Raw genomic sequence first — 24,311 nt, 5'->3', positions numbered from 1 at the left:
CCACACCAGCCCTCACCTGTCCCATTACTCACCCAGGCCAGCACCCAGTGCTGGTTGTCTCCCGCCTGTCACATGGATCCTCTCTTGTCTGTACAGCTCTCCTCATGTTCCCAGATTCTCTTTTCACCAGGTGACCCTGCTTTCCCAACTCTCTTCACCTTGTTCTTCTCTCCCGGCCCCTTGTCCCCTGTACTGTGCCTTCAGGGTCTTTTCTCTCGTTGTTGCTTTTCTTTCTCTTTGAGGATGCATACTTCTGAGGAGATGCCCGGGCCTCCTGGCAGGGAGGCTTCCCAGTGATTGGCAGGGAGCAGGACCATGAGTGTTGGTGGGATGAGAGGTATGGAGAATACCTGGACTCCTTTGGAGGCCTGCAATGGCCATCTTGTTAAAGTGTGTGTGTGTGTGTGTGTGTGTGTGTGTGTGTCCACACATCCCTCCTGAGGCGGAGCACCTGGCCTTGCTCGCTGGGTACCAGAGAGAAGCACAGCCCACCCTCTGACTGACAGCCCCTCCCACCAGCTCTCCATCGTGTGTGCTATTCCCAGGCAGGGGAGAGGCCCACTCAAGATGCCCAGTGCAGTCAGCAGTGCAGGCTCTCGGCTCAGTGGTTATGACAACAGAGCAAATGGTAGACTTTTAAAAACTTTAAGTGGTAAATATTTTCCTTCATTTGGCTTTAAGTTCCTTTTTGGTGCACTGGATTCTGTTCTGTCAATAAAAGACTCTTTGAAGACCCTTCTTAGGCACCGTGGGCAGTTGCATGATGGAAAAATTCCAAGTTAGGGCAAGAGTAAGAATAGCAGAGATGCGCTCACAATGGAGACATGGGTGTATCCATGATGTGGCAGAGGCCTTGGTCAAAAGCTCTTTCTAGTGTCTTTCCTTATGTTCCTGTTCAGAGCAATTGCAGATAAAGGCTCTGAGCTGCTCTTAGTCAGGGTTTCAATTACAGGCTGAAGCACCATGACCAAAGCAACTCGGAGAGGAAAGGGTTTATTTGTCTTACATTTCCATACCAGGAGGAAGACAAGTCAGGAATTTAGACAGAGCAGGAACCTGGAGACAGGAGCTGATGCAGAGGCCATGGAGGGATGCTGCTTACTGAGCCTGTTTTCTTACAGAATCCAGGACCATCAGCCTAAGGATGGACCCACCCACAGTGGGCTGGGCCCTCCCCATCAATCACTACTGAAGAGAATGCCCTACATCTGGATCTTACGGAGGCATTTTTCTCAGTTGAGGTTTCCTCCTTCAGATGACCTAGCTTGCATCAAGGTGACATGAATCAGGTCAGGCACTCAGAGGACACCGAGAGTCTCTTCTGTGCTGCCAGTGGCAAAATGCTGGATAGTTTCCTGTGAAGGCCTAACCAGATGCAGTACTCAGAGCAGCAGATTCGGCTTCCAGAGCAAAGGCTGTCCTCATTGGGGGCTCAGGGAGTGGTCCGGGGAGCAGCCGAAGCCTACATGATGGATGGTAGGTAAAGGAGGGTGTATAGACAGAGGTTTAGCTCAGTGATTGGGCTCCCTATTCCCATAACCTTCCTGATGTCCAGGATGCCTTAATAGGCCCACCAACCTTGTTTGGGGGTCCTCCACACCTAAGTCTGTTGGCCTAAGCACCACAAGACCCTCAGAAGTCTATGTTTATTTCTCTGTGTTCTAGCCACAGCCTGGGGCAGAGAGCAGTTGGACTCCTAGGGCAGGTAGCCACATCCAAACGGCTCCAGCAGCAGCAAACTGATCTCTGACCCTCATCTACGGTCAGTAGGAAGGATCTTACCTTCCTGAGGTAATCGCTTGGGCTCCCTGAGCCTTTAGAAGTTCTGTACTGTTACGGAGGTCTCACTGGCTCATTCCACATTGTTGGAGGAAGTGTGGCTGGCGTCTGTTCAGTGTCTGTGGGTTTGTTTGCAAGGCTCTTCTGTGTTCTGCGAATGTTGCGTGATTCACCCTGAGGCTCTGTTACTGGCTAACGTAGATTTCAAAACCGCCGAGGTTCCTGTGCATCTGCATGACTCTGGCAGATAGTGGGGTGCTGCCCAGCCTCGGGCCCACTTACTTCTTTCTTTTGATGAGCATCGGGCTGGCGCCTTCTCTGACTTTCAGACTCTCTGGCCATTTGTGGCCAGCCTCTCGGGGGCACATCCAGCTTACTTGTCTGTAGTTGAGTGCCTTAGCCTTTTCTCTAACCTGGACAGCACATGGTTCCTTTTCTGACAGGTCTTGCTATTAGCTTGTCTGGTACTATTGTCCCCGCTCCCTTACACCCATTATGAGCGGACACAGGTCTGGTCCTGTTGTGAAGGCCGTGCTGATTGCAGCTTACTGTTTGCACCTCCATAGCAGTGCAGGGTGCTTTAGTACTGTGAAAACTCCCGGAAAGAAGCTGTCTGCGGAACCTGCCTGGCTGATCTTCTGCTTCAGTGCCAAGGAGATGTTGGGTGTTGCAGGGCCAGAGGCTAGCTTAGCGTGGGCCAGTTCTAGCCCTCTGGGACAGCCATTCCTTGCCCACCTCCGAATGGAACTAACATCTTGTGACAAATGGATTAAAACCCTGTGGAGTCAGTTAACTTAGCAGATTGCGACCTTCTAGCAATCCGAAAGCGAAGAGTGTCATCAGGTAGTGTCTGGAGCCTACAGGATAGCGCCCCCATCCCAGTACACCCATCTCTCTGATGTACCCACGGGCGCAAAGTCGCCTTGATTGACAACTTCTTCATTCCACATAACATTATAAAATCTTCATTAAACTGCCTGCACATAGGAACGTGGAATTTGGGGTAACGAAGTCTGTATTTCTGGACCGTGGTCACTCAAAATGGCTCTGGAATAAATTACTTCTTATTCCCGTTAAGACGAGAGTTGTAGTTTTTGTGTAGTTTTTGGCACTTTATAATCTCTTTGGTACTACTGTTTGCCATATACTTCAATTTTACATATAATCCAAAATCCCACAAGATAGTGTGTGTGTGTGTGTGAGTGTGTGTGAGTGTGTGTGTGTATGTGTGTGTGTCAGTGTGTGTGTGTATGTGTGTGTGTGTGTGTGTGTTGTGTGTGTGGTATGTGTGTGTGTATGTGTGTGTGTGTGTGTGTGTGTGTGTGTGTGTGTGTGTGTGTGTGTATACACGTGTGTGGGATGTACAAGTGCTAAATGTTACACTTTTAGTGGAAGGCCGAAATTTGTGGGTTTAAGAAACTCAGGAAAATCCAACGTAGAATAAACACAAGGTGCTGAAAACCTAAATCAGATCAGGGCAAGCCATACTCTGAGCAGCTGCCTGACCCCCAGCAGGAATGACAGAGCTGGAGGACAGCGGGACACTATGCACTGGAGGTAAGGGTGGGCTCAAAGTCAGAACCACATCAGCTTGGAACTCTGTGTCCAAGGTCTCCCTTTTGCACTGGAGACAAATGGATGTCTTCAGATTAAACCGGGCAAAGTAAAAGGAAGGCCCAACCCTAACGTAAACCCACTGAGAACCCATCTCCAGCACCAGCCACACTGCAGGACGTTCCCAAACTCGGAATGAGATGCTGGGAAGGCTCAGATGCTCAGATGAAGGGATAAAGACGTGCCAACAGGAGATGCCTAGGGGTTAACGCGTTTACCACCTCAGGGGTTAAAGTCCTTGCCACTGAGGCATGAGGACTGGCATTCAAACCCCACATGAATTCAGGGTGGGCATGGCTGCCTGCCATTTCTGCCTTGGAAGGCAGAGACATGGATCCTCAAAGGGAGCTGGCTGCAAAACTGGCTATATTAGTGAGCTCTGGGTTTGATTAAGACTCTGCCTGAAAGAAGAGGAATTGAGGCTAATTCCCATATCAGCCTCACACATGTGTGTCCACACAGACACACACCTCACATGCACATGGGAATGAAGAGCAATTGGCACAGGAGTGTGGAAGGCTGAAAGACAGCCTTGCCTTGGAGAGTTTGCTCTATATGTAAATAGAAAACATGACAGTGGAGCGGAAAGGACAGCAGGGGCCCCTAGTGGCCTCAGGCTGTCTGCTTTGTATGTGGAGTGATGCAATATTCCTCTAGATAAACTGTGTAGCATTGTGTCCTCAAGAGAAAACACCAGAAACATGACACAGAGGCACAGCAAGCATGCCACACATACAGGCCCCAAGAAAGGCCTGGGTCCCGCCAGCCACCGTCACTGGGCACTTGTCACTCAGAGCACCAGAAGTCCCACACCAAGTCAATACGTTACTCAGCACTTGGAGAAAGGCTCCTCCACAGTGAAGTCTGTCCTAGGCAGGGTCCACAGAGGCGACCCTTTGGAGCATTAGAAATTTCAGACGAGATGCTGGCAAGACAGGTCTGTTGTGAAGCACTTGCTTTGCAAGCGTGAGGACCTGAATTGGCTTCCCAGACTCCATGATGGTGCACTCTTGGATTCCCAGTGCTGGAGAAGCAGAGATGGGTAGATCCTTGAGGCCCACTGGTTAACTCTTCTACCCTGCTTAGTGAGTAAAACCAAAACATGTACATGTACAGACACACACACACACACACACACACACACACACACATACACATACACACACACACACACACACACACACACACACATACACACACACACACACACACATCACACACACACACACACACCCACACATACACACACCTCTACACACAGACACCACATACACATATACAAACACACCTCATATCACACACACACACACAAATACACACACATACACACACACACGCACACACACACACACACACACACACACACACACACACACACACACACACACACACACACACACGCACACACACACACACACACACACACACACACACACACACACACACACACACACACACACACACACACACACACACACACACACACACACACACTGAAGGATTTGATACTAGTATGTCACCTTTCAATGGTCTTTCAGGAGAGTCTCCCAGAAGACAGGCTTTGGCTGGGGCTGAGTCCCTGCCTCCTGTGAGCTGGTGGCAGGTGTTGAGGATGAAGTCTTCTGGATCCACTGCCGTGGTCTTTGCAGCTGAGAGGGGTGCAGCCTGGGGGGAGCCCAGTGCTTCTGAGAAGCTTGCCAGTGAGATCAGGCGTCACAGGGCACTCTTGGCCCCTGGGGAACTGCACACCCAGCCCACTGGCCAGGCAGGCTCCGGCGTCTCCCCAGTGCTTCACAACCCTCCAGGCTGGGAAACACTTGCCTGCAGACATTTTCTTTCCCTCCACTGCATATGTTTTTATGAAAGGACTAAGCAGGAGGACTTTGCAATGAATAATTCATGTGTGATTGTTTTCAAAATAGGAAGTTATTTCTCAAAGTGAGTAACCCATCTATTCATTTCCGAGACCCATTGCCTCTGGGTGCTTTTGCGTGGGCTGCAGCTTTCTCTCTAAACACTCATTGCACCCCATGCTACGACAGAAACCTCCACAGAGCTGGGCCTGGGAACACAGAGAGTGGCACAGATGGCATGGGATTCCCAGTCAAAGCATGGCCTTGGAATTCGACACTTTTCCTCAGTAATGCCACTACCCCTGCAGCTCCTGGTCCTGCAGTCAGCACACTGTGGCCTGTTCACACACCCACAGATACACATGCACACACGCGCTTGTGCACACACACATACAGGCACATGTGTATACATGCATACACACACAAAGACCACACACACACACACACACACACACACACACACCAGCCAGGAAGGGTGTATTACCATCTTCTCACTGTTCATCCCCGTATCCTCATCCTGCACTCCAGAAAGGACATGTGACAACACGAATAAATGGTGACTTCTGTGCACGGAGCCAAGTCTAGTCCGTTCAAGGGGTTCAAAGTCTGCAGGCCAGTGGGGAGGCAGAGGCTTAGTGTCCAGGTGAAGGGTGAGAGGAGAAACTGCTTTCTGAAGCCTCCAGAGAAGGTGCAGACACACGAAGCCAGGCCTGTTCGCAGCCCCTTGGTGGCTTCCTGCACTTTCCCAACTGGTGGGGTCACAAGGTATTTGCCAAGACCCCAGTTAGCTTCCTCCCATGTGGCCAGTTGGGGTTTGTGTGAGGGCCAGGGTCCCACAGCAGGCAGCTCCGTCTTTCACTGTGTGAGTACCGTCTACTTCTAGTGCCCCATTCTTTCTCCAGCCTGGCTTCTTTACTCCAGTGGTATGAGGTGGTTCGTGATGAGAGCCAGGCCAGGTGGCCAGGGTAAGTCAGTAGCATTTGTTTTCAGGTCTTTATACAGGATTCTGGGAGATCCTTTCTCTGAGCCTCTGGGATGAAACGTAGGGCCCTGAGTGCCTCAGAGAGCTCGCACAGTGCAGGGCACCCAGTCAGAGAGTAGCGTCTCAGTGAGGGTGATGGAATGGGGCCCAGCCCTGCCTTATGTCCCCACATTGGCCTCCACTGGCTTTGTGCAACACCAGAATTATCCAACTGTGTCAACTCATGTCCACGTCTCCTCTGTGCTATGTGATCCTGAGAAAAGGAGACCAGTGCCAAGCTTCAGGGATACTGATGTTCACGGCCAAGGCTCCATCTGAGTTAAGGGAGCAATAGAGTAGGCTTGCTGGGCCCTATAGGGACTTCAGATGACATCTATGTTCCACCGAGCCTGGGTATGGCAAGCTAGTGTCTTTTAGAGTACCTGCCTCCTCCTGAGGTCCCATGCCAGCTGCTCCCAAGAGTGAGGCACACGGGAACACAGCTGGCTACTGCTGATGTCTGTGCTGTGGCATCTGGCCTGGGAACTCTTTCTCTGTACTGACCAATGTGGGGCACCATAAAGAGGACAGCACAGATTGGGTCGTCCAGCTGTCCTTCCTGGGAGCGTCATCGACTCCTCTGTGGCTCAATGGGCCCTCCTGGTAGTGAGTTTCAATAAAGCCAGTCTAGTCACATCCACCGTCCCAGTGTGGCCAGACTGCAGACAAAACAGCCCTCCCTACAACCTTGAGCATTGAGCCTTCCACAAGCTTTCAGCAAACCTTCTACCTCTGTCATCCTGCTAGACACATAGCCCCGTTCTGAACCTGTAGTCCGCAGCCTTCATTGAATGGGTCTCCGTCCTCTCTCAGAGTGTGAACACCGGGGAAACAGCAAGGACAAACAGTCTTCGTTCCCCTGCACTGATCCTCCCCTCTGTGCCAGGCTCCTTCCAGGCAGATAGCTCCTGGATTGCCCATGACCACCACTGAGCCAAAGCCATCTGCCCACAGCAGCTTGACTATTCAGTCTTCTAGGAAGGTGGCTGTGGGACAATGCTGTCCCAGTGCTTGTCACAGAGGGACACGTATTTGCTCCTTTGTTCCCCACTTCACACCATATACACAAACCGAACAGAAGTGTGTGTCAGTGCTGGAGCGAAGGATCCAGAGACCACCTTCAGCGAGCGGACTCGCACAAGGAGAGGCCAAATGGTACTTGTCGCTGCCCTCCCCTCAGACAGCCTCACGGCTTTCCTCTGTGGCTCACGATGAAGCTAGAGGACAACCTTACTTTCCCTCTGGAAGACTGCCTTCATCATGCCTCTGACCTGGGAAAATGTGTGAAATAAAAACTAGCTTATGGGCCATAGAAGCCGCTTGAGAGGCAAGAGAGCTGGGCACCTTGGCTGGCAGGGCCTTGATGAAGAGCTGCTGAGCCGGCTGTGTCTAAGTGTCATACTGCCTGAGCCCTTTGTTTACTCACAAGCCCCAGAAACAAGCCCGAGCCTCCATCTAGGGACACCGAGGGCTGGCCCCACCCATCTAGGGACACAGAGGGCGGGGTTGGGGAGGCAGACAAGTAATAATGGCTGCCGGAGCCTGCAGAGGAGCAGTGGCTTATGGGACAGCCACCCTGATGCCTCTCTCCCTCTTGCTCTCCTCCCTGCTAGGTCCTGGAGAGAAGTGGAATGCCTATGAATGACTGCCAATATGCAATGCTAGCTTCCAAGTTAGGCTTCAAGAACGAAGAAGGCATGAGCTACCAGGACTTTACCATGGGATTTGAAGGTAGCTAGCCAGCAGATGCTGGCGTATCTTGCCCACGATGGGGCCTGATGTCACCACAGGTCTTTCCTGGCAGTGCCGCCAGTTTCCTCATTTGACGACAGTCCCTGGCGGAGAGGTGGAAGCCATCTTTGCCTAATCTTATCCATGTTTTAGTCCTTTCACCAAGTTGAGCAGAACTTGGTGAGTGGACTACAGACTCAGAGTAGAGGATCCCCAGAGTGCTTCCTCAGACCCACCTCACAGCCTTTAAGACTTTCCTCCATAAAAGATGGCTATCTGAGGACTGGGGATATGCGTGTTTCAGGAGTTCTTGCCTGGCATGCACAAGGTTGTGGGATCTCTGTCTCTCTGTCTCTGTCTCTCTCTGTCTCTGTCTCTCTCTGTCTCTCTCTGTCTCTCTGTCTCTCTCTGTCTCTGTTTCTCTCTGTCTCTCTCTCTCTCTCTCTCTCTCTCTCTCTCTCTCTCTCTCTCTAGATGCTTGACTGTAATTAGCAATGTGGCTTGCAGGCTACCATTGTTCCTTTCTCTTCCCAGGTGGGGATGTAGACAGTCTAGATTCAGGGAAGAACCCAAGGCCACTGAGGCTGGTCATATTTATACCTATCCCTAATGGTCCTTAAAAAGTTAGGCAGCGTATTTTGTGTCATGAGGTAGGCAGAGCTGAATCACCTCCTTGGCCACCCGTGCTTCCGCTCGTCAGTCTCTCGTGAGAGCCAACAGCTGGGCCCCTGGCCCTTTCAAGATTCTAGGGTCATCCATCCCCTTCTCTCAGAGTCCAGCTCCTTGGCAAAGCTACCAAGTTCCTGTACAGAGGCACAGGGTTTTATTTCTTATTGCTGCAAGGCCTACAGGATGGCCGGACAGAGACTCTAGAAACCCGGGTCACATGTCCCTTCCCCTGTCACTGGCCTTGAGGGGTGACTTCATCGACCCTGCCCCAGGCAGCATCCCTGCTTACACAGTGAGAGACAGCCCTTCCCCTGTGTGAGAGGGAGGCCCTGGTCATCAGAGACAGCTTAGAATGCTGTCACTTCCTGTCTGTTTGACACCCCTGAAGGAAATTGCAGGAAGAAGAGCTCTGAGGCATATCTGCTATGCAGCTGCAGCCCTCTCTGGACACCTGCCTGAGGCCTGGTGGGACAATGTGTCCCATCCTCCTCTGCCTGCCCTGTTTCTCCCTGACCTGTCCCTACCACTCTCAGTAACCTGCTGTTGCTGCCCTCTTCTAGGCCCTACAGGGCCAGATGCTTCAGGAAGGGAAAGTCATGCTCCAGTGACCCTAGGGTGTGTGTGTGAGTGTGTGTGTGTGTGTGTGTATGTGTGTATGTATAAGTTTATATGTGTACATATGTGTATATATATATGTGAGAATGTGTATGTTTATGTGTTTATTGTGTGTATGTGTATGTATATGTGTATATGTTTATGTTTGCATGTGTATGTATGTAGACATGTGTGTCTGTGAGTATGTAGATGTGTGTATTTGTATGTACATATGTTGATATGTGTTTGTGAATGTGCATGTGTGTATATGTATGTATATGTGTATATGTTTATGTTTGCATGTGTATGTATGTAGACATGTGTGTCTGTGAGTATGTAGATGTGTGTATTTGTATGTATATATGTTGATATGTGTGTTTGTGAATGTGCATCTGTGTGTATATGTATGCGGTTTTTTTATGTATGTGTGTGTGTTGCTCATTGTGGAGGGATTAACTCTGATGATCTGCTAAGCAGTAAATCAGCCCCTACTTTGAGGTGGAGAAAGTAGAAGTCAGGGGGCCCTGACCACACCCTGCCACCCCCAAAGACCCCACGTGTTACTGCAGCCATGTCCCAGAATGTATCATCTGGTGAGCCAACCTGGTGAGCATGGCGTGAGTGAGGAAGCTATAAATGACCATCGGAGGTCCAGCTGTGCAATCCTGAGTGCTATCTGGGTGGCCAGGGAGCCCACGAACCCCGTTTCTAGCACAGCATACACTTCCTTGCCACCAAAAGGGGGCACGAAACTCTAGCTCTTCGTGTAGTTGGAGGGATCTAACTCTGAGCCCCTCTCCTGAGTTCTCTATCATCGTTAAGGGATAAGTAAGGAGGCCTCTTTGCTAGGGGCAAAATGATGACTGCTAATGGGGCCAGCTTAGACTTTGGAGAGTCACTCATTCTTACTCCATCATTCAGAACACAAGCCCCATGTGCTTGCCATATGCCAGAGTCTCTGCTACGGGCAGATCTGCCCTGACCAGAAGCCCCTCTAGTCCCAGGCTGTGAACTCTGGGATGTGCCCTGGCGGGGTGTTATCAGTGATGACGGAAGGATTGTGGTGAGGAAAGTCTGCTGAGCTAATGAGTAAGGACAAGGGAGAGGCCTTCGGAATCAGGAGGTGAACTAGGAAGGACAGAAGCCTGGGACAGATGTACAAGTGCGATGTGTCCCCATGTTGTGGGAACCAAGCTCTCTTTGAGATAAGAGCCTTCCTAAGATGTGTTGGGGGGTGAGGGAGGCAGATCCTTAGAGAACAGTGCTATGGTGCACCATGGGGTGCTAGGCCGTGTGGGGTCTCTCTCTACCAGGCTTCAGGAGGGAAGCAGCAGGTACTGAGGTCGTCGCAGAGGCGTGGCTGCAGAGCTCACGGAAGTTTCCCACTTGTTATCCTTTTAGACTCTATGCTGAGTGGACTGGAAACAGTTCCCCTGCAGTCACGCCCAACCTCTAAAGCGAATTTGGATGAGCACTTCGTATCCGCTGAGGAATGCCTGAGAATTTTCCCCAAGAAACTGAAGGACTCGTTCCGGGTAACGTGGTTCTCTACATCGTAGCTTCTCTAAGGCTCCACCCTGCTCCCCACCCTACAGCTCACACATGCATGAGTTCTGGTACCCAGTCAGGCCTGGTAGCTACAGGGGAAACACAGAGACAGGGAGCTGAACTCTGAGAGCCCAGTCAACACTGATGGTAGAAACAAAGAAACCCCTCTTAGGGAGCATGGCCACCCATGGGACAGTGGACTTGGAATCCTGCACAGGCTCACCTGCCCTCGTGCGCCAAACAAAGTATGCATGCTCGCTGCCAGCCAGAGTCTGCAGTAAATGCTGGGGTGCCCTGCCTAGAGTCTACTCTTGTCCAAGACACAGACAGCGAGTGGCAACTCATAGACACTGTGGCTACCTTCTGAGGAGGTCTTGGTAGAGCACCGTGGGCCCTTTAAGGTGTGCTACTCCAGAGGATGAAGGGCCCCTGTTCCAGGTCTGAAGGCCAAGTCAAATGGTGGTAGGAAAGGAAGGAGAAGGCAGAAAGGAGCTCAAGCTGGTCAGGAACCAACAGGGCTCTCTAAGGGAAGACAAACAGCAGAACAGAAACATGGACTGCCTGCACATGAGACCTTCAGTGGACAAGGTTGACCAATGGTCCCAAACTCCATGGTAACAAGTAGGAAGGGTTTAGAGAAGAAGGAAGATGAGCTTAATAATTTGCCTGTGTGGGGTGAGAGCACTCGACTTTGTAGGAAGATTGGGCCCCTCCTAACTGGTCAGGAGTAGGTAGGTGAGCAGACCACTGGGAGGCAGCAGACAGGCAGGGAAGAAGCCAGGAGAACCAGAGAGCCTGTGGTGACCTGAGGACATGCCCTAGTAGGAGCCTCATCCAGGTCCTCTGCGGTCCCTATGGTCTTGACCTTCAGTCCGGTCACCTGGCTGGCAAGGGCATGCACAGGAGCATGCCTCTGGCTGCATCTACAGACCCAGCCATTGCACCTGCACCCCGTCCTTTAAAACAGCGAGCAGAATGAAGCAGGACCGCAGGAGGATGGCATAAGCCACCCCTCTACACTCCGTTTTCCACCACGCGGTCTGAAGCTGGTCTTGCAGGCACGCCGTCCACTCGAGGTCCTCAGCCTCCTGTTGACTCCAACTCTTTGTTCTGCCTCTGCTCTGGCGTGGCCCTCTCCTCACTCGCATTTCCGTTCCTCTCCTGGGCAACTTCTCCTCTCCTACGGGATGGCTTTGGCCATCCCAGCTCCCTGTCTTCTTTAAGCCGTCCACATGAGCCACGTGGATCCGCTGGCTCACAGGGACTCAGCCTGCATGCGTCTGTACGTGGGTTGAGCCACAATTCCACCATCTTTCTCCACCCACCAACCACCCCCTGCCTGCTCCCCACGGCGATCAGTGCTTGCTTAGCTGGTGAATCAGTGAGGGTTCTGGTCATGTGCCTGGGAGCACACATGTGTATTTTCTTTACTCTCCACCCACCCTATCGAGTAGATATTGAGGAAACATGGTCAGAGATGGAGAGTCTTACCCAAAGCCCAATAGCTGTTGGCTGCAATAGCCAGAAACTAGAGCGTATCTATTCATCACGGCCTCTGTGATGGCACCCAGGATTGTCATGTTGGGGAGGGGAACTTCTGAGACGGAAGCTTGTAAACTTGTGAGGCAAGTGGGTGAGGAGGGTAGGTTCCAGGCACAGGGAGAGAGTCTGATATGTGACATATCTGTGAGACACAAACAGGAGGACTTGGGACTCTTGAGTATGTGGTCTTGTAACCATCTGCCAAGCCAAGAGACCCGAGAGGATTGAGCAGGAGGTTTGGCCTTTGACCCGCACAGTGGGTCAGCAGTATGAGAGGCTCAGAGCCAGAGTTAGAGGGAACCTATGAACAGGTGAGTCTGCAGCTCTACTTAGCCCCGGCAGAGCCCCCTCCCCTCTACGTGCAGTGACTCTGAGCAGAGCTGACATCGTTTAAACCATCCCCATGTTTTTTCCAGCACAGTGACTGCACATAGGAATGTCTGGTGACCGAATCAGTGAGGTATCTCAGCTAGAACTTTCCACGAAAACCCAAAGCACCTAATCAGACACTAACAAGAAACAGGCCCACTCAGTGTTCTGAGCAACTCCTGATGGGGAGCTGTAGTCTGAAGGGATCGGTGTGGCATCTTCAAGACACCAGGAGACATCCTCAAGTTCCCAGGAGAGGGCAGTGTAAGGGCTCCTCAGAAACAGGATACTAGGACCATGTCAGCAGCTCTGCAAGTCAGGGGACAGTGCACATTGTGGCCATAGGCAGATGTTGGTCCACTCGCTGTCTGACTTTAGGCAGCAGACATAGTGATAGTCTTTTAGGATACTCCCAGAACAAGCCAAAGGGCCACCAAAGTGTGGCCCATTATTTAGCAGTTTTATATCTGAAGAGGCAAAGGGTGTCACGGTCAGATGCCTGACCCAAAGTTACACTGATAGAGGCTGTGAACCTGTTTCTTTATATCCCGATCATGGGGCCTCTGGGCAGCACCATGAACAGAGCAAAGGGCTTCCTCTCGGCCTTCCAGACAGAGCCCTGACACAGGTGGCTCCTGGTTGTGAAACCTGACATAGGGTTTGCTTATCTGAAAAGAGATGTGGCCAGACAGTCCAAACACTCCAGGGCAGGGAGAGTTTTGCCTTCTCCGGGAAGCCCTGCCCACTCTCCTCACTCCATGGGCAGGTACAGGACATGCAGGTGTCCCGAGCTGCCCTCACTCCTTAAGTTTCCCACTTCCCTGAGTGGCATCTGGCCAGGACAGGAGCTCCCTCCGTGTCCCTGTACGGGGTGGCTGTGTGTAGGTGGAAGAGAAGTGCATTGACGTGTGTGTTCTGCTCGTAGGACGCGTACGCCGCCTTCTTTAGAATAGACACAGACAGGGACGGCATCATCAGCATGCATGACCTTCACAGACTGCTACAGTACCTGCTGATCAACATGATGGACTTCGAGTTCGAACGCTTCCTCAGCCTCATGGGCTTGAGACTTAGCGTCACGCTAAACTTCCGAGAGTTTCAGAACCTGTGTGAGAAGAGACCCTGGAAGTCAGATGAGGCACCTCAAAGACTCATTAGGTAAGAAGGTGGTGCGGTCAGAGCCATCGGCGCATGCCGGCCCCTCCACCAGCAAGACCAGCAGTGCTGCCGCGGCCACGGTGGGACACAAAAATGAGCCTGGAACCACCTCTTTTCCCTTTCTTTTCTCTCCCCGCCTCCTTTTTCTGAGTTTAGAAAGCACGTGCACACCACGTGGGAGATAGAACAGTCAGATAAGACAGCCATGGTGTCCACGGGGATGTGACTTCATAGCTCACTGCCTACCAGGCCTTTTCTCATTCATATAAATGCATGCACTCCTCCATTTCTCTGCATGGAGTCAGAGGTGTGGCCTTCTGCTCAGCCTTTCAAGGCGGAAGCATTGGAAGCCTTTGGACAGACTCTGTTGTCTGAGGCCTTGAGAGTAGGGACACCACCTAAGGGATACGTAGCGTAGAAGCACCCACTGTCATCTGTAGAAAGCCGATGTGAGCAGAATCACTGGTCTTTCCCTGACAGTACTATATCATTCTGTTTAAAGTGTGTATGTGTGTGTTCCTGTGTGTGACATATGGGGGTGGGTGTGTATACCTGTGCGTGGAGGTCAGAGGTCAGCCTCAGGTCAGCCACAGTGGTGTTCCTCAGGAACCACCCGCCCTATCTTTGAGACATTGCCTCTCCCTGAGCTTGCGAGCGTGCACCACCACAGCTAGCTTCCTTCATGGGTGCCGAGGCTTCAACTTAGTCTCATCTCAAGGCTCTCCTCCTCTGACAGGCCCAGGTGGAGGGGCTACATCTGGCAGGACTGATAAGCGCATGTGCCTGGCATTTCTGATAGGATCCCACCTCGTCACAGGTGGTGTTATTTATTGGCCCAGATAAATTATTTACCAGTTCGTAGCTCCCGCTGTGTTGGCAGATGGAGGTTGTTTACTTGTGTAAACAAGATACAACCTCCTTCCATCTCGGCGCCTAAAGTACCCCAGGCCAGCGTGCTGCGTTAGATAGTAGAGACGCAGGGCAAGGCTGCCAAAAGCCTCCCCTCCTCAGCGCCTCACGGGGCTTCCGTCCTTACAAGTCAGTGGTGAAGACACCACAGGGTCCTGTCAGCCTTCCCAGGCCCCCATGGGGGTCACAGCCGCAGAGGCCAGGGTGGCAGGGCAGCGGATCCTTTGCGACCCGTGAAGTTCCGTGATTCTGAGGAGTCCAGTAGGCAGTTGGAAAGAAATGTCGAAGAAACATGGGTGAGGCCAGACACTCATGGCATTGCTCTGAGGGTGGAGGGGGTGAAGCCAGGGATACCAGAAGCATTAAGTAGGAGAGTCAAGAAGGAGTCATGCTGGGAACCAGATAGGGAGGGCTCAGGCCATGACGTAGGACCCAGAGGCAACCACTGACTTGTGGTCTCAACTGTCCCCAATTTCCTGATCCGTTTAGTGGGCAGAGCAGCCCAGGCATCCACCACTGTGCCCCAGGCAGGCCTGCGTAGGGACAGCAGCACCAGGCCTTTCTGAGGTATCTTGAGCACCCCTCATCTGTAAGTAATTAAGTGGAATCCTGATCCTCTTTGACTCCTTTAAGCCTAACTCTGGTAAGATCGCCATGGTAGTGGTTGGGTGTCGTGTCTCAGTGGTTAGACGCATGCCCTGCTCTTAGGGAGGCCCCAAGTTCAGGTCCCTGCACCTTTGTCAGGTAGTTCACAACCACATGCCACCCAGCCCCGCTGAGGACACCTGCACTCATGTGCACTCACCCCCACATAGGTACACATCACTAGACATAAGTAGAATAAGTCTTGAAAGTTAGAAATTGCTGGGGCTGGGAGAAAGGACCTCTGCTTTCTTTTTTTTTTTTTTTTTTTTTCGGAGCTGGGGACCGAACCCCGGGCCTTGCCCTTCCTAGGCAAGCGCTCTACCCCTGAGCTAAATCCCCAACCCAGGACCTCTGCTTTCTAATACACCTCTGCTGTTCAACTGAATGTGGACTCGCAAAATCAGAGAATCAGAACTAAAATGTCCTATGGTTCCTCCCTAAGACACCCAATATCCTTTTATACATACCTTCTGCTATTTCAAACCCCTGGGGAAGAAACGGGCCCTCTGGGCTGTGTGCTGGGGCAGAAGGCACAATTTGTTCTTAAATCTGAAAATAAAGTTTCGGAAGACCTCGGGCGTGCAGCCGGGGAAATGAGACTGTGTTGTAAGAATTGAGTGGGTCCAGATGTGAAAGCACAGACTTTAATGGCACCTTTGAAGCGTCAGGAGTGGGGTGGTGGGTTTGGGAGAGCCCTAACCCATCACTCCTAAGCACGGTGGTGCGTTCTTTTCTCTTCAGATGTAAACAGAAAGTTGCAGACCCTGAGCTAGCCTGTGAGCAGGCTCATCAGTACCTCACCATGAAAGCCAAAACCAGATGGGCAGACCTGTCCAAGGTAAGGGAGGTGGGAGAGCCCACTTCCGCTGTTAGTGACTGCTGGGCCGGCCCAGCTGCCAGAGCAGTGTGGAGAAGGGGAGACATCGCCATGCACCCTCAGTGTTGTCCCTGCTGTTCTATACAACAGACTTTCCCCAACACTCTGAGTGCCCCTGGCTTTGCCCTAACCAAAGCACCAGCACTGACTGCAGCTGTGGTGACGTTCATTGGATATTTCTGTCACTGCCGAGTCATAGAGATGGTATAACTGTAGAGTCCTAGAACATTCTACCTGTGCTTTCAACCACTGAGGAGAGTGAACTCAGTGAAGGAACTTTATGCTTGAAACAGGAGAGGTTATCAAAGGTGCTTAAAAACACAGTAAAGGACTGGTGAGGTGGCTCAGCAGGAAGAGGAGCTTGCGGCCAAGCCTGAAGACCTGAGTTCAATCCCTACACCCCATGTGGTGGAAGGGGAGAGAACTGATCCTTCCAAGTTGTCCTTTGACCTTCACTGTGCACTATGTAATGCAAACACGTGCACGAAGATGTGGAGGAGAGACGCTGCTCACGGCGCATGTGCCAGCCATTCTAGTATTCTGGAGGCCAAGGTAGTAAAAGTGTTACAAGTTCGTGGGCAGACAGAACTACATAGGAAGTCCGTGTCTCAAAAACATAAGAAAACTAAGGTATGGTTGCTCACACTACTATCCTAGTTCTAGAGGGGTGGAGGTAGGAGGATCAGGAGTTCGAGGTCAGCCTCAACTACAGAGTGAGTTTGAGACCATTCTGAGCTGTGTCATATACTGCAGAGAAAGGAGGGAAAGAGTATAGAGATTTACAATTCTTTTTTTTTTTTTTTTTTTTTTTTTGGAGCTGGGGACCAACCCAGGGCCTTGTGCTTGCTAGGCAAGCGCTCTACCACTGAGCTAAATCCCCAACCCCATTTCTTTATGGTTTTCAAATGTTTGAATTGTTTATTAATTTAAAATAGAGTGAGACTCTTTCCAAGGAATTAATCATTTTAATTCCATGTCCCTGAAGAGCACTGACCTGAAAACATCATTTAGATGTCTAATAAAAAAAAATCTGTAAGTTTATAAAAAGACAGACAGGGAGAGAGAGAGAGAGAGAGAGAAAGATAGAGAGAGAGAGAGAGAGAGAGAGAGAGAGAGAGAGAGAGAGACCAAACAAAGTCCCAAATACACACCATTAAATTCTTCTGAAGTAAGTTCTACTCTGAATCACTGGTGAGAAGGCGAGAAGACTGTGTGGAACTTGGGGCCTGTGGAGAAGTTCCGACCTGAGCTCGGGCTTGGGGAAGAGTTAAAGTTTAAAGGGAAAATCAGGGCAAGAGTCAATAATGGTTTGACACAACAGCCAACGGGCATCGTAGGAGCTGTTTCCACATTTCGACAAGACGACAGGAAGTGCCTTTCCAAGACACATGCCACCATGAGCAATCTCCTAAGTTGTGATGTCATGGATAGCCAATCTGACAATGACAGGGACAGCTAAGCCTCAGGACAGCAGGATAGAAAGGACAGACAGAGTTTCTCCTGAGTCTAGGATGTGGGTTCACCAAGGACACCATGACCTTCCCCAGAAAGGAAGGTCACTGTCTCAGTTAGGGCTTCAATGCTGTGAACAGACACTATGACCAAGGCAGTTTTTGTAAGGACAGCATTTAGTTGGGGCTGGCTTATAGGTTCAGAGGTTCAGTCCGGTATCATCAAGGTGGGAGTACAGCAGCAGCAACCATGGTGTGGGAGGAGCTGAGAGTTCCACATCTTCATGGAAGGCCTCGAAATGAAGACTGGCAGTTATGGCTAGGGTATTAAAGCCCACACTCACAGTGACACACTCCAACAAGGCCACATCTCCTAATAGTGCCACTCCCTGGCCCAAGCATATACAAAGCATCATGGTCACAATTGCAAGCTGCTCTCTCTCTCAGTCTTTAAGGGTGACCTTGCTGTGTCTGGCTTCCTCATTTGCTCTCCCCATTGGCTCTCTCTTGGCTCCTGCCTAATGCAAAGTTCTGTTGGATTCCCTCAAGCCTGGGCCTGCTTCTCCTCCACACAGTGCCCTCAACAAGTGTGCTGCGGCCCACAGAGGCAGGGCTGCACCCTCCCTTCCTTTCCCTCCTCCTCGCTGCTCTCTTCTCTCCAAGGTGACATGCTAGACCCCTTCCATCTTCCTCCACACTACTCTGACCTGGAGTTAAGCCATTTCTGTCTGCTATGGCCATTCCGCTCCTAGTGGGCAGCTCCTGGATCCTCACGGCCAGATACAATTGCCAGCTCTGGGGCTGCGTAGTCAAGGAAGCTCCACCCTGATCCTAGTCTGCTGCGTGTGACGTCATCAGCGAGGGTCGGGGTTTGTCCTTGTGCTTCTGCAGCTGATCGCTAACTGTTTCCTTCTCTGTCTGTGTGATGACGGATCACACTGGAGGAGTTTCCCAGCACTGAGCATGCTTCGAGTGGTGAATCCCACCTGGCTAAGGTTTCCAGTTTGTATCCACAGTTGGTTCAGTCGGCTGGCACGCACTTGCCCTCAGGCGTGCCCAGCACCTTGTCCAGCACCATCCGAATGCTTGGCTCACAGCCTGGGGGAAGTAGGAAGGGTTCTTGTGGCTTCTGTCTTCCTGGCACATTAGGCTTTCTGTGCATACCTGTCTGCCCTGAGAAGCTGCACCTGAGTGCCCCAAGCACTAGGCAGTGGCTTGCCCTGGCCTCGCTCCTGTCACAGCCTGCACGGGTTCAGTTCGCTCATCTGCTAACAGGGTAGTGGGACAGTGCAATGCCTCCCGAGATTCCTGTACGCCAGGCCCAAACTAGCTGAGAGCTTGGTTATGTTTCAGCCGTGGCTCTGCTGGAGCGGGGGTTGTAGAATCCAAACATGTGATTGAGAGAGATTTAAAGGGGTCAGCCTGCGTCCGGATGGAGGAGAATATTCTCTTAGGTTGGCTGGCAGCACGCTCATGCACAGACCAGATCGACGTCGTTTTGGTGGCATGTCCCTTCTCCGCTCTCCCCTGCAGCAGCGTGCACTCGAGTTTGTCATTCCCACAGGTGTGGGATTCAGTTCCAGCTCACACTCCATTGGTGATTAAGAAGACCATACATCTTTCCATTTGGCTTTTTCTTATTCGGGCTGCCTGTGAAATGCTTGCTGGGGTCCTTTTTTCTTTTGCTCTCCTACCTTGATCTCAGTGAAGACCTTCTCCTGTTCTCCTCAGGGGATCAGTTCCAACCTTCACTTTGAGATGAGGACCAGGCATGTGGTGCGCCCTGGGCTATGCCTACCTTCAGCTCCTCTGCAGGGTGACCAGGTGTCCCTGCTCCACCTTTACCTCCCCACAGCTCCATCCCCACCCTCCACCCCTCCCACAGAGTCTGTGAACACCTCATCTCACCAATGATCAGTTTGTCCTGGTCCCGGTTACACCGTTCTAGTTGCTGTAACTTATGAATGCACCTTCATAAATCTTTTTGTGCTTAAGATCAAATGCAGGTCCTAGTACACTATAGGCAGATATTCCCTTGCTGGGCTGCCCCTCCGGCCTTTATGAATACATCTTGGCCAGCTAGTTCCATTGCCAAGTTCCATTAAAAATATTAAATGTTGGGGTGGCAGTAACACATTTGATACCTGCTTAACAGGTATGGTGGCATACACCTTTAAACCTGGCACTCAGAGGCAGAGAAAGGTAAATATCTGGGAGTTTCAGAACAGTCTGGCCTAGACCAGCCAGGGCTGCATAGTGAGACCCTGTCTCCAAACAAACAAACAAGCATGACGACCCGAGTTTGACCCTAGGACCCACATTTTAAAAAGCCAGGCATGGTGGTCCACGTCTGTGACCTCAGTGCTGGGGGATGTGAGGATGGAATGACCCCTGGGGTTTGCAGTCCTCCCTGGGGCTGGCTCAGTGAGCCCCATATCTCAGTCTCAAAAAACATAAGGCAAGCAGCACCTTGGCACAGCACTGCTCACATGTCCGCATAGAGAAGTGTTGAGTGTCCCAGAAGCTGCGGAGGGTCTCTGGGTCTGCACGTCACTGAGTGCCACCTTCTGTTGTAGAATTTCATAGAAACCGACAATGAGGGCAACGGCATCCTCCGGCGAAGGGACATTAAGAACGCACTGTACGGCTTTGACATCCCCCTCACCCCGAGAGAATTTGAGAAGCTTTGGCAAAAGTAAGTGTACCCGTAACGGGGCCGTTCTTGTGTGTCTGGCCAATTCGGTGCAGCTCCTCACCAGGGTCTCGGGGGAAGCGGGGCTGCAGATGGGTTTCCTCGGTTGCATCCGATCCTGGTCTTCCTCCCTCCTTCCTGGTAGAGAGCAGCTGTGGGTGGACACGCTGGCCCTCAGGCCTCTGAAGAATTGGGTCTCCCCCAGCAGCAGTACCAAGTGGAGAGGTTTGCAGAGGTCATAGTTCAGGCTCCTGCTTTCTCTGCAGCAGATCTCAGGGGTCTCCTCCAGAGATGGCAAAGGCAAAGCAAAGGCAGTCTGCCCATGCCTAGACGTGGCAGGCGGCGCTGCCAAGTGGTTTACTGAGGAAATGAGCCACACCGTGACGACTTGGAGCAGTTTCCCAGGGCGCTCTTAAACAGAACAGGATCTGATGTAAGGCCATTTTCAAGTGCATTTTAGACTGAGCTAATTTGAACCAGGCCCCATTATGATATCTCCCTGTGTCAACGCCTAAGTTTCCAGTTGCTAGCAGCGTGGTGAGCTCTAAGCTAATAATGCAGTGAGCTGTAAGCTAACAGAGCTGTGAGCTAACAGAGCAGTGAGCCCTGTGCTAACAGTGCAGTGCTATAAGAACCCCTGCTATAAGCTCTGGGTTCCGGTTCTGTCTTTGAATGACCTCTTTCTCCAGCACGTGCCGACCAGCCCTCAGGTCCCCAGGTGTGCTCCTGCACTGCATGCACACTGAGGGTCATGGTCACTGAGTGACACATCCCACTTTCAGTCTTTTACCTGCCTCCACGCAATGCTTCCGACATCGAAAATCAAAGAGAAGAGCTGAAAGCCTGAAGGGGACCAGGAGCCAAGGAGGAACTGAGGAAGGAAGGCTACGCAGCCCCAAACTCGACCCCACACCCTAGGGTCAGGATCCAGAGGAAATGAGGGTGCCCTTTACAGCTCAGAAAGCTGCCTCTACCCCAACAAGAGCCGTATCTGGGTGCTGCCCCAGAAGCTGCTAAAGTTCCAGCTGGCACTGAGCATGAGCTGCCACCACCACTGTCCCAGCAGGACTCTTGCACTCACCTGCCTCCACTGGTCTGGATTTCCTTGGAACAGCAGAGTGGGACAGAGTCGTCCTGCAGAAGGATGAGCAGGGAGAGCCATGGGGAGAGTGTCATTTTCCAGGACAGCAGCTGCTAGAACCAGGAGTGGTGGTGGTTTGAATAGGTAAGCCCATCATAGACTCGAGTGTTTGAATGCTTGGCCCTTATGGAGTGGCACTATTAGGAGGTGTGGCCATGTTGGAGGAAGGATGTCATGGTGGAGGTGGACTTTGCGGTCTCATAGCGCTCAAGCTCTACCCAGTGTGGAATCCAGTCTCCTCCTGGCTGCCGGAGGATCAAGATGTAGAACAATTCTTAGCTCCTTCTCCAGCACCATGTCTGCCTGGATGCTGTCATGCTTCCCGCCATAACAATACTGGACTGAACCTCTAAGACTGTAAGTCAGTGCAATTAAGTGTTGTCCTTTCTAAGAGTTGCTTTGGTCATGGTGTCTGCTCAGAGCAGTTGAACCCTAACTAGACAGAGTTGGTAGCAGGGACTGGGGTATTGCTGTGACAGACTGATCGTGCTGTTATTGGAGGAATGTGGATTTGGGGACTTCGGATTGGTAAATCATGCTTTAATTGGTGTCTCATGGGCCATACTAGTAGGAACGTGGAAGACAGGGGTGTTGAGGGTGATTTGAACTGTGGGGGCCTGGCTCGAGAGGTTTCAGAGGGGAAGAATTTTAATATTCTGCCTAGAGATAGTTTTTTATGATATTTTGGTAAAGAATATGACTGCTTTTTGCTCTTGTCGGAAGAGTCTGCCTAAGGCTAAGGTAAAGAGATTTAGATTAATTTCATTGGCAAAGGAAATCTCAGAACAGCTTAGTATAGACTCTGTCGTGTGGTTCCTAGGACCTTATGAAGAGCATTTTGATGAAACTTAGCAAAGGAAAAGTTCAAAATGTACAGTTCAAGGGACAAAGGGGCACCAGGAAGTGGAATGACGATAAATCCATTCATGGAGATAAACAGATTAAAGATAGTAAATGAAATTTAAGGGAGCGATGACCTCAGGGCAAGATCCCACCTAGGCAAACTTTCATTTTATAAAAAAGGATGTTCCCCAAGGGACATTGCCACCTATTCTAAATAGGTGTATTGTGATGCCCATTCTAGATTGTCAACTTGATTGCATCTGGAATGAACTATAATACAGAAATGGAGGGCACACCCATGATCTGGATCTTGAGGCTGGAAGACATGGGCTTTTGATCCTGATCTTGAGGTGGGATGGCACATCTTTTGATCCAGATTGACACATGCCTTTTATCTTAGCATTCAGGAGACATGGGCATGCAATCTCTGAGTTCAAGGCCAGCCTGGTCTATAGAGCAAGTTCCAGAACAGCCAAGCCTAAGCAGAGAAGGGAACCATTGAAAACAGAAAGCTAATGAAGATCTAATTGGACAAGGGGTCATGTTCCAGCCCCAGCTAACAGCAGAACTCAACAGCTTTGGTCATGCGGTTCTGGCTTTAGAGCCAGGGATAGAATTTCCCTCTAAGACTAAGGAAAGTGCTGAGGCCAGGAATGTGTAAGGGATGTCCCTACATGGAGGCCTAGAAAGGTCATTGTGTGAGGTGGCCAAGGTTGTACCTTGTGTTGACAGCTAGGCTTGGTAATGTGTAAGAATCACTCAGGTGATTTATGTCATGGAGAGTAGCAGAGACTCGGCACTGTGAGAGGTCAAGAGAGACCATTGGTGAAGGTGCACCCTCAGTGTCAGTTGAAGGCCCAGGACTGAAGGGGCCATGCAAAGAATTTGAGGTGTGGCACCAAGAAGAGAGTGTATGAGAGGCTAGTGGTGGAGCCGAATTGCAGCAGAAGACCCTCTTGTTTTGGAGAAGCAGTAGCATGGGGTGATCACCAAGAACAGCAGCAGAAGCTGTGAAGGTGAAGCCTGGATTGACCTGGAGACCCCAAGAGTTTAGAGATCACAGAGCTGTGGGACACCTGCCCAGGAAAGCTGCTAACAGAGTGGAAACAGCCCAAGAAGAGGTGTGTTTCAGTCAGCAAAGAAGGGACTTGGGGATGTGAAGAGTGCTTGGTATCAGTCATGGAGATGCTGAGTTTGGAGTTTCTCCAGCTGGTTGTTTTAGTCCAGTATCTCCTCACTGTGCTCCCTTCCCTACGTTTTGGAATGGTAATGTATATCCTGTGCCATGATATGTTGGAAGGATGTGATCTGCTTTTTGATTTTATAAGGGCTTACAGATAAGAGAAAGTATGAATCTCAGAAGAGACCAAAAACTTTGGACTTTTAAACATTGTTAAATGTGGTAGATTGTGGGGACTTTTGCAGTTGGACTAAATGCATTTTGCATCATGCTATAGCTACGAGTGTGTGTGGGCCAGGGAGTAGAATGTGGTAGTTTGAATAGGTTAGACTCATGTGTTTGAATGCTTGGCCCAGGGAGTGGCACTATTAGGAGGTGTGGCCTTGTTGGAGGAAGTGTGTCACTGTGGAGGTGGGGTCTCCTATGTTCAAGCTCCACCCAGTGTGGAATCCTGGCTGCCTGAGGATCATGATGTAGAACTCTCAGCTCCTTCTCTAGCACCACGTCTGCCTGGACATAATAACGGACTGAACCTCCAATGCAGCGCCAGCCCCAGTTAAATGCCATCCTTTGTAAGAGTTGCCTTGGTCATGGTGTCTCTTCAGAGCAATAACACCTTAAGACACAAAGGCATCTAGAAGACAGACAGTAGGACCTCCAGAGAGCATGTGGTATGACCATGAATGGCAGCTGAA

At 51.0% G+C, this 24,311-nt stretch overlaps 1 protein-coding gene across 1 annotated transcript in view; it reads left to right on the top strand.

Annotated features, from left to right (window-relative positions):
• Efcab6 (EF-hand calcium binding domain 6) overlaps positions 1–24,311 on the top strand; it is a 182,008-nt gene that overhangs the window by 114,926 nt on the left and 42,771 nt on the right. Inside the window, exons 18-22 of the mRNA XM_032918784.1 lie at positions 7,881–7,998; positions 10,663–10,796; positions 13,646–13,878; positions 16,174–16,270; positions 20,337–20,455. Coding sequence (XP_032774675.1) covers positions 7,881–7,998; positions 10,663–10,796; positions 13,646–13,878; positions 16,174–16,270; positions 20,337–20,455 — 701 coding nt within the window. The remainder of the gene's footprint in view (positions 1–7,880; positions 7,999–10,662; positions 10,797–13,645; positions 13,879–16,173; positions 16,271–20,336; positions 20,456–24,311) is intronic.

This window comes from Rattus rattus, chromosome 1 (assembly GCF_011064425.1).
Source record: "Rattus rattus isolate New Zealand chromosome 1, Rrattus_CSIRO_v1, whole genome shotgun sequence".
NCBI lineage: Eukaryota > Metazoa > Chordata > Mammalia > Rodentia > Muridae > Rattus > Rattus rattus.
The sequence above is the reverse complement of the archived record's forward strand: the minus strand, read 5'-3'. Positions and strand labels throughout refer to the sequence as shown.